The sequence below is a fragment of the Polyodon spathula genome, chromosome 24 (genome assembly GCF_017654505.1).
Source record: "Polyodon spathula isolate WHYD16114869_AA chromosome 24, ASM1765450v1, whole genome shotgun sequence".
NCBI classification, from domain to species: domain Eukaryota; kingdom Metazoa; phylum Chordata; class Actinopteri; order Acipenseriformes; family Polyodontidae; genus Polyodon; species Polyodon spathula.
The window spans coordinates 15,310,174-15,320,905 of NC_054557.1; the positions used below are offsets into that span (position 1 = coordinate 15,310,174).

Here is a 10,732-nt window from a genome sequence, read left to right on the forward strand (position 1 = left end):
GCACTGGTGCTACCTGGGAAACTAGAGCCTTCGCTTTTACTTTAGAGCAGCTTCTTATGGGTTTCAAAAACAGGCTGGCAGCAGTGTGACAACCTGCACTACATTTTGGCAATGTTTATTTTTGCTATTAGTTTTAGTGTTACAAGACTTAAATACTCTACTCTTGACAATGACCAATGGGTGTTTATCATTACCGTGAATTGTGCTTTACGTAAGTTCCAATTGCACTTCAGTTATGGATGACAGAATTAATAAACACCAGCTTTCAGACTCTCATCTAGCACCACTGCAAATGCGGTTGTGTGGAAGATAATGGCAGCTTTTGCATGCATTACACTCAGTGAATTTATAGGCAGGGTTTACTGCACTGAATGAGGCTAGGAACAGGTGGAAATTAAGGTGAAAGCAAAAGACTGGTCAATAAAGGCAGCAGAGCACATCAGAGCCCATTTATTATATTGTTTTCTTAATGAGAACACTTTAATAGCAGGAAAGACCAGTTATGATAAAAATACAGACATTCTAAAACAAGGTTAAAAAAAAAAAAAAAAAAAAAAAGAAGAAACCCAGAACACACAGGCAAGAGAAAACATTGTGGTAGTCCTAGACTACCCATTTCCTCTTTTTGGTTACTAGATCTTTTTTAAAAAAAAAAAAAGAAATTATATATGTATGTTACCATACATTGAAAGTGTCAGTTTTAGAAGTTACCAAGTTTTAAAATTCCAGGTTTCAGCAACAGATCGCGCTCATAATACTTTCTTCTGCCTCAGTATACAAGCCATCACTATGGTTTAAACTGCTTTTTGTTACCTATACAATATTTTTATACATAATTTTAAAAACTACAGTAGAATATTGCAGAAACAATAAACGCATGTCTTGGGACTAAAACTATAGATTTTTTTAAACAAATATACAATATGCAGGCAGACAAAGCAGAAAAACAGCCATTAAAATACATATGGGGGGGTGGGGAGTAATAAAATGCTGGCTATTACCAGACTTTCTGTAGAGCAACTCCACTAAAACGGAATGCATAATGAAATTCTAGTCTAATACAAGTAAAATGTAAAAAAAGTTTAAAAATCTGGACAGGGAAAAAAAAAGAAAGAAAAGAAAATTACTGGCCATTCCTGTTGAAATGAGAGTCTGAAGTCATCAAGTGGCAACAAACCTACGTTGAGCACCAAACTGAGGGAATAGTCCTTCTCTTCATTGGAACATCACAAAATCTTCATATAATACAGTCTGAAACTGCTGGTGGCCGAAACAGAACACTTCTGAAACTTTGTCAAAAAATAACTAATAAGGTTGCACCGCTAATGGATCCTTTCTGTTCTGGCCTATCATATGTATATATTTCTCTACTGTGAGATTATGTCTCTTCATAACCCTTAATTGCCGTTTAAAATCAGCAATATGGGGGTACAAATGAATTTCAACAGTAACGGCAACCCTCTAGTTGTAGTCCAAAAAGGGTCCTGCATTTCCCTCCCCAGTCAGTGATTTTTTTATTGTCCTGGCACTCCGTCTGGGGGAAGTAAATCGTGCAATCGAAACCGCTCTCTGATGTGAGGTCTAACATCCTCATTCTGAAACAATAAAACAAAATCGAAATGAGCTCCAATATTGGAAAAAAAAAAAAAAAAAAAAAAAAAAGTGACACTATTCTGGAAATACACACAAAACAAAAATCATAGTATGGTCATCTCATTCAGTTTTACTGTTATATACTCCAACATAAACTATGGCACAAGCCCTTCATGTTAAGGTTTAAAACAAGTGCAATTGTACATTAACCAGAACAAGGTTTAAAAGTCAAAACTTACTAGTTCCACAAGTTTATCCAGGAAAGGAACCAATTTCAGGAGCTCGTTGTCATTTCTATCCATAAACCAACTCTCAATAGGAATTCCATTGGAAAGCTACAGGAACACACAAGAATTACTTTCTATAAAGTATTTAATATTTTCAATGCAATCTCAGATAACCGGTGCGCATTTAAAAAAAAAAATTGACCCCTCTCGGCCAATCAAATTATACATTTTATAATTACCTGGTATGCAAAGGCCTGTGGTGAATTGTCAATAATGATCGTTTTTGACAGATCCCGTCCAAGAATATTTAAATCCTTGATATAATTTCCTTGAACACAAACACAATGTTCACGGAAAAGTCTGTGCCTGTTGGGTAAAAAAAAAAGCACACACCACATCTGTTACCTGTTCTCTACAGACAAGGCAAGTTCATAGACAGCTAGCGCGTGATTGAAATGCTTATACTGGCTCTACCACACAGTTCCTATTTTATTTAATTTATAAAAAAATAAAAATGTATATGCACTGTTAAAGTAAAATGTTTTGTTTTCTGAAAAAAGCCACTCAAGTCCTGCTATGCATTAGAATATTTACCTGACCAACTGCTTTTTAGGGTCCAGGATGTTAAGCAATTTATCTGCATATACCTTCTTGGAGGCAGTGAAGAGGATGATCTGTTAATAAAAGTCAGAAGGAAAAGATTTAAAATGCACTGATCATAACACTTAGGGCATTCCTAAAGGTTATTTTAAACACCAATACTTTTTTCAGAAATGCCCAGCATAGTTTCACAGTCTTACCTCGTATATCTGGGACATGCGCTCAAGGAATTCTCTGAAGAACGGCCTCAACCGCACGTACACCTAGGCAAGTCGAAAAGTGAAATTTAAAAACAGAACCGCCAACTCCAATTATTTTAAATCTTCCGTTCCAAAATATAAGGCGTTCAAAATGTAGATACTTCGGAAAGTATCTTATTAAAAGCAACACAAATGTAACAAAATCTCAGGCAGCAAAACAAGACATTATGTTAAGATAAGGAACTAAAGTCAACCTCCTAAATCTGTCACACTTACCGTGTGCATTCCACCAAGTCTGTCAATGTATCTACATAACACAAGCTTGCACCATCTAGTGGCTGTTTATTATTATGCCTGTCAGAAGAATCACCAGCGCTATCACTTTCTTAAAGACGTGCAAGCTGGTGACTACTAGCTGATACTACTTTATTATACACAGGATTATTAAATGAAACTATGTACTACCTTTACACTCGTTAACAGACCCTTCACTACTTCATACAACAGAACCGCAATTAACTTTGCAATTATATTTCAAATACATGCACCTAAAGTCTTCATAGTACCTGGTATATAACATCTTGGAAAAGGACTGGGAAAGTGAGAGCTGCATCCTCAAGCTCATTCAAGCTACAATGCACCAAAGTTTCATCCTGGAGAGGAAGATAATTGTAACTATAAAACAGAACACTGCATGGAACAGAATATTTTGTCACAAAATAGGTCTTGTTGGTTTTGAGCAGTAATGTGTTTCAGACATCTGTCACCAACACTTACCAAGTCCAAGACTAAAGAGAACTCGGGTGTGCTTCTGGTCTTCAGAGGAAGAGCTGGCTTCCGGTTCAACTGTTCTTCAGTCAGTGGTGGGACATGCTTGATGAAGAAATACCTACAGAACAAGACCATAAGGCATAGGAAGATATTTTAAAAAGGAAGAGTTTCACAATAAGCACAAAGATGGTCAACCAAAATTCTCTGTGCACTGCACACTTACGGGTCAAAGACTTCCCAGTCCTCCTCGTACGTTCCTTCAGGGGGAGCTGTGGATGCTTCAGAGCAACCACCGTCCAGAGTCGATCCTGGTGCTAAAAAGAAATAAAAAGAAAAGCATGTGTTCAGTTAAATTAGAACAAGCAAGAATGAGAAAAACCAACTCATGTTTCACTCAAAGTCTGAATGGACTGAGCCATCTTGTGGTTCAATGGTTTAACAAGCTATAAACATTTGTTTTGTTTAGGTCAACCATTAATTCTCTCAGAGCTGGCCTTAAATTACTGCACTAGCATTCTCAAGCATGCTCCAGACCTGTTAATGGGGGGATGTCCGCATCAGATGTTATCTCCCCCTCTTCTGAACTATCATCTGTAGTGGACCGCAAGGGTACAGTCTGGTTGGAGAATGCAGCCCCTTCTGTTGAGGTTGCTGTGCTGGTAGGAATCTCCTCTCCCTGCTCCATATCCAACTGCTTAACAATCTCTTCGGCTTCCACAGCCTGCCCCGGAGAGTCGGAACCTGATGTTCCTGAGAGGAAGAGCGAGCAAAGAACAACTGCTGTAAGCTTTAAGGTTCTCCAACTCACCCACAACTGTAAATCAACTGCAGTGGAAAGCACACCTTACAAACATCGAAATGGACACAGTAATTCGGCAGATGGCCTCCCAGGAAAAGAGTTTGTGGTCTTCATGATGGCCAGTTTAAAAGAACCAATGCACAAATATTTTCTACTACCCACCCCAAAAATTGCTGAAGGAAAAAAAAAAAAATAATAATAATCCAGCTAATCTAACATTTAACTTGGCTTAAAAATAAATTGTTCAAGTCCCTACACATTTAAGGATGACAGCAGCCTTAAAAACATGAACATTAATTTAAATTTTCTATATACGCATGGCTCTATAAATGTAATTAAATTAATAATGTCCATTAATTGCATAAGCCAAGCCAAAAACAAATGCTTCTTACCATTTTTATTTGAGGATGAGAAGAAGTTAAACACCGGTGAGAAGATGGTCCCCAGCAGCGTAGTCCTCGGAGGACTCCCCACTGTGTCAGGGGAGTCGTCTAACTTCCCATTAGGCTTCACGTGCTTGTTTGTGTTGTGATTTGTAGCTTCTAAAAACAGAAATGAATGAAAACAAAAAAAAAAAAACGTTTCACAATTTGAGACACAGGCAGGAAGGCAGACAAAGATAATCTGTATTTTAGTGAGTTTACTGATAAAATTCACCTTCAATAAAAAAAATAAAAAAAAATCAAGTAGGCGCACCTTTTACGTCAAAGTATTTTTGCCATCACATAAAATTTAAGCAAGAGAAAGTGTTTGCCATTGCAGATATTAACTTTAACTTGTCTCACGCTTGCCTTCAAGACCAAGCATTATTTTTTGGTTGTTTTCAAAACCACCAAGTATTTGGACTCAGGATACAGTCTACTAGTACTGCAAGGGGGTACGACACGTGAAGCAAGAGACACAGTGTAAAACAACCTCACTACAGACCGTTTCAAAAGGTAAGAACTCCTACCCCATCTGTCAATCAAAAGTACACAACAGGGACTGTAGGGCACATTTACAGCACTTGCCTCCATTTACTGGGCTTTTCCGTCGAACCCTGGAAAGCTGTTTGCTGGGCAAGTCACCAGCCTGTGGGGTTGATGATATCAAGTTATTATCCAGGTCATGCTCAAGTCGACTCTTCTTTGAAGGATTTTCTTGCTCAACCTGAAAGAACCAGCAATAAAAATTGAAATCTAAAAACCATAATACAGCCTGGTTTACTACAGAAAGTAGCCAAAAAATCCCTCACAAAAATGCTTAAAGCATCAGATGGTGAACTGGACCCAACATTTGAATCTAAAACTGATTAAAACAAAAAACAAGATACAACTAACTCCCATTAAAAAAAAAAAAAGAAAAAAATTCTGTATAATGGTCACAGGATGCTCAAGGCAGAAAGAAGGGAAGGGCAAGGTTTCCTGTTGCAGAAACACATCAGGTTTCAATGAAGGTCGTCACCTGAAACAAACTGTGTACAGTAGGGTGGTACTCTTTAAACACACATGATCAGATGAAGTCAGTAAGTGTTTAACGTACCTTTGCAGCATTTCCTCTGATAAACTTTTTGATTGAAGAAAGTAAGCCCGTATCATTTTTCTGTGGTTTTCCTCCCCCCTCTTGCACACTGTCTTCAACCTCTGAGTGTTTTCGCTTAGTTCTCGAAGTATGGGGCGTGAGAACAGGGTTTGACTGCTGAGAAATCTTCCGCATTCTCAGCCTCATCTTCTTAAGTGTCACATGTAAAACTACAAGGGAGTGAGAGATAAACCAAATCAATTCAGCAACACAATTACTATACATGTGGTCTCTCGACCTTGCCGATTGTCCAGAGGGCCCCGCTCACAACATAAACACCGAACAGTCCTCAAAGCTGCCCAAACATAAGATTCAAAAGCCAGCACAGTACATTAACCCGTTAAGGTCAACCAGTTTGAGGTTAGGGGCTTTCTTTGCCACTGGTCCTTAGAGCTCCATTGCTAAAAATGGCAAAGCCATTACTGTTCAAACCCAAGAAAACCATAAAAATTTAAATCACACTACAAGGATTTGGGACCTTGTGGGAAGAGCTAAACTCATTCCTGCTGATGTCACAAATTCTGCCCATGGTTACTGGTATTAGTTTTTTCATGCAGTAGATAGATAGACAAACAATCAAGATATAAAAGGAACCCCCACTGTAGTAAATGAGGTTCTAAACCAACACTCGACTTTTGATTGAGCACACTGTCTGACAAACTCCAAGTTCCGAGTTTGAAATTCAAACCGTAAGAACGCATTCAGAGTCCCTTTTCAACATCTGGTTGTAGTCAGGAGCCCCCCCCAAACCCAAACCCGAACCACCACCTCTTATTGTGGCCTCCAAAAGCTGAGATTATGTATCTACTGAACAACTTCCTCAAGTAAAAAAAAAAAAGATACCATTGACGCCAACAAAGAAATATGAAACAGCTTTAAGTCGAACAGTCTTTCTGTCCTGCTAAGTGCTGAAGGCAAGAATGTTTGTGGAGAGAATTGTACTAAAAGCGAGGACTTATGCTTGCTTGCAAACATAAGTTAAACAGCTGCAATCATCAACAAGTGTAATGAAGTACAGCCAGAGCACACCCTTAGTGTACTGTTTTTCTGCAGTACACCAGATTTAGCAATCAGAAATATTTGCATGCTGACATGTGTTTCACAAGCCATTCACTTCATGAAATGCAATTATGATTTTGGGGCTATGAATTTTGAAGAGCCCATCTTTACTTTTGCAATGACCTGAACTACGTTAACTGTGTTCAAACTCATTTTTGCTATTCCCTTATGAATGCAAGACTTTATTGCACAAGGCAACAAACTAAAAAAACCTCTTAACCTGCTATAAATGCTTAAGATCAGTTAGAGTACACCACAAAAACAAAACAAAAAAAATCATTGTTGTTCTACCCTAAACCAATGGACCTCAGACTTTCTTTTAGAAAGCACCCAAGTTTGATAAGTAAAACTTAAATTCAAATTTTCCTCAGGTCACTTGGTATTGAAATCTGTCCGGGCATGTTCAGGGATTGTCAGACTGCCAATCTTAAGTATTAAAACAAGTACTTTTTATAGGGTTATATACATACCACGCATGCAATCATAATTACAGTATAACCATATGCGTCTACAATCCCTAGCACACCAATACTTTATACTTTGCATGATGTATCATTACATCAATTTATAATTGTCTCATGAAAAAACGGTGGACGCCTTGGCTGTAATTTTTACTCATTCAAGGATAATTTGGTATACTACAAAAAGTAGCTACATATTGATTAAAGTCATGTTTGGATACAAGAAATGTGCGCCTCTGGCATGATGCACTAATTTGATATAGCCAAACAGCAGATTCAATTATGTCATTTGTTTTAGCTTAACATATTATCTATAAATGAATTAACATGCTTGTAACTGCCTGGAACTCCCTTCAAAACAAGATGTGCCATTTATCTCAATTCTGGACTGAAAATCACACCAAAAGCCCATTACACAAGAACTTACACATACCAGAATCTATTCTAATATTGTAACCTAAACTGAAAATACTTTCTTTGATTTAAATACATCTGGGAAGAGTCCATCGCCATTCAAGGGGATGCAAGTTTAACAGATGTATTTGGATTAATAGTTTGTGAATACATTTTAAAAATGAAACAGTTGAAGTTGAAGCCCCGAAACAAACGTAAACCTGGCAAGCACATGCGGTCATTATTCTCCACTGCTACTTACCAAATCTCCCCAGCGAGGACAGTCAAATAGTACAGCCTATTTACTGAGACAAAAGCATGGCTCATCAGTCAGCTATACTGTCAAATTATGAGCAGCGTCATCAAACTTTAAAACTATGCTCACTAAACTGAAATTCATACCAAGAAAACTTTCAGGTCTGAACAAACTTTGTAACCTTTCTATTTATTAACGACAAACTGTGCGTACAGAATTCTACTCTTAGACTTTAAGAACATGCCATTATGACTGAAAACTTCAATGAAACACATAACCTTGATGAATTACATTCAAGGTATGGACACCTGTGTTAGAAATAACTAGGTAACTTTGGATATAACTTGTAATGTTCTGCAAAAATAAAGTAATATGTACTGTAAAAATAAAGTACGAAAGGCCCCGTCAAAGGAATAAACTGGAAGTTAGTCAGAGTTTAGTAATCTTGTCAGTAGAGTCGTCCAGGATAAAGCGATGGCATGCTCAAATTAAAAGAGTCCAGCAGAGCAGAGCGCTGTGAGACAGAGCCACGCCCCCTAAACAAACACCAAATCCTGTGAATGCAGCGCTGGAGATAAACTAAATTGTATTTGTATAAAACATGTATTAGCAGCGACTGTTCATATGCAATATCCGACATTACATGCAGGGTTTTAATGGTCTTTTACCTTATAGGTTTAAAAAAAACACACCACACAAAACACACGAGACCCCAAACCCTACAAAGAGGTGGGCGAGAAATGCGAAGGGGATACCGGTAGGACTTCAGACTCAAGCCCGGGGCGGGAGATGAAAACACAGGCCACGGCCTATCCAAAAAAAAAAAAAAAAAAAAAAAAAAAAAAAAGCGCCTTTTTTTTTTCTTTTTCATAAAATCTTAAACACGTAGTTGTTTTAATAAATACAACTTCACAGCGTCATGGGATTCATAGAGTACATAAAACCCCATGAGATTATACAAGTGGCAGTCTCCGCCGCAGGCTGTATTTACTCCAAACAGGAACTTGTTTATACATATTAAATGCGGTATATGCACAGAAAAAAAATGTCAACGACAGAACAGAACAAAAAAATTAAATTAAAAAAAACAAAAAAACCCTCATCGGTCATCGAAAACAAAAACAAAAAACAACTGACAAAGCGGATTGCCCGCGTTTTCCCCCTGAAACAGCAGGGTCTACGAGCGCAACAAAAATGGTTACAGCTCGAAACAGATCGGGGGAAAGGCAGAGATTTAAAGACGCTGCACAGACCTGCCTGTGAGGTAATGTCAGGGTAAATATGTACAAACAGAAGCACTAAAAGCCGCGGCACTGACACGCACTTACTTGCCCAGAGCTACTGCGTCTCGTCCCCGAGGTGGCTGTATTAGCTAGACCGCTAGACCTCGTAGCAGAGACTGGCGTGTTTACTGACAGGCTCTCCGATCCTCCGCTGGTCCTCCAGTCGCCATTTCCCGCCTCCTTACCGACCTGCAGCACAGACTCTCTCAATGGCAGAGACCCGGATAGAAAGCGATCCCACGCAAGCGCACACCAGCTCAATGTTATGGTCACGTTTCTCGATATACACTGTACGTAAAAATAAATGTGTGGTCGCATTTGGCATTAACCTCAGACTGTGAAGCCCTCAAAATTACCGAGGAATGACCTAAGGTTTTATAACACGCATTGGTAGCTGTCTGATAAATCCAGAAAAATGACATAGAAGAACATAACATTATGGAGCAAGGGATACCGTATGTGGGGGTACCCGCGTTGTTGTGTGCGTTACCTTTTGCCGGGAACCAATTAGCCTGTATTTATTTTGTTTCAAATATGCGCAAAAGCAAATAGTTTGAGGTTTTCTTTACAAAGCCATCAGTAAGTATAACAGGTTAACAGCGCTACACAGTAGCTTATTCTTGTGAGGACCATATGGCAGTGATGGATCTGGACCTAATAACACAGCTATGCACGAAAGGATGGTTTAAAGTTGCCCCAAATTAAATCTGGATATTTCCACAACATTAATTAAAAAGCTAGAGCACGAAGTGAAGTTTAAGGCGCTACAAATATTTGTTATTAATATTAACCGTGTTAGTACGGACAAAAATGTTTTTCTTTTTTTTTTGACAAAGGGACATTTTAGCAAAACTGTTAGGTTTGATATTAGATTTCACATAAAACTCAAAGTCATAGATGACTACTGTATAATTCTGCATTTTGCAGACGTTTCATTTGGGCATGGATGACACTTTGTAGTACCTCAAACTTTAGAGTACAAGCTAATATTTTACAGACTATCTTAATACTACAATTCCATATCAGGTGCAAGTTAAACATGGGTAATTATATATATATATATATATATATATATATATATATATATATATATATATATATATATATATATATGTGTGTGTGTGTGTGTGTGTGTTTAAATTCCTCATGTTAAACCTGCCTGCTTTGTGCAAAACACACGCCAATATTCCAGGAAAGAATAACGCTTCTTTTCATCCTGAGGGTCCACAGAGTGCTGCTGCTTGGCGTGCGCTCCCAGCGGCAGAAACAAACGCAGTTCTGGGAATGCACTTGCAAACATGCAGCGCCGTTGCCATGGTGATGTATTATGAATGATACAGCTGGCTGGATCAGGGACGAGTGTTCCAAACCCCCCAACTTATCTAATAAAGAGCTTAAAGATGTTGTATTGAAATAACACCCTTGCCCACCTCCCTGTTGTGTACATCATGTTTTAGAAAATTCTAAATTCTGTACTAGGCTACAGGTTTAAGGAGTGTTGATGGTACAGACCAAACACAAACATAACGA

At 38.3% G+C, this 10,732-nt stretch overlaps 1 protein-coding gene across 1 annotated transcript; it reads right to left on the minus strand.

The window, feature by feature from the left end:
- Positions 1-434: 434 nt before the first annotated feature.
- Positions 435-9,429, minus strand: LOC121299206 (CTD small phosphatase-like protein 2). Its single transcript, XM_041226839.1, has 13 exons — positions 9,248-9,429; positions 5,712-5,920; positions 5,201-5,339; positions 4,583-4,732; positions 3,926-4,141; positions 3,615-3,705; positions 3,398-3,509; positions 3,187-3,273; positions 2,621-2,683; positions 2,415-2,494; positions 2,060-2,186; positions 1,833-1,928; positions 435-1,595 (listed from the first exon to the last, which is right to left on the minus strand). Exons 2-13 carry the CDS (start codon positions 5,895-5,897, stop codon positions 1,515-1,517), a joined length of 1,428 nt encoding a protein of 475 aa, XP_041082773.1. The 5' UTR covers positions 5,898-5,920; positions 9,248-9,429; the 3' UTR covers positions 435-1,514.
- Positions 9,430-10,732: the final 1,303 nt, after the last annotated feature.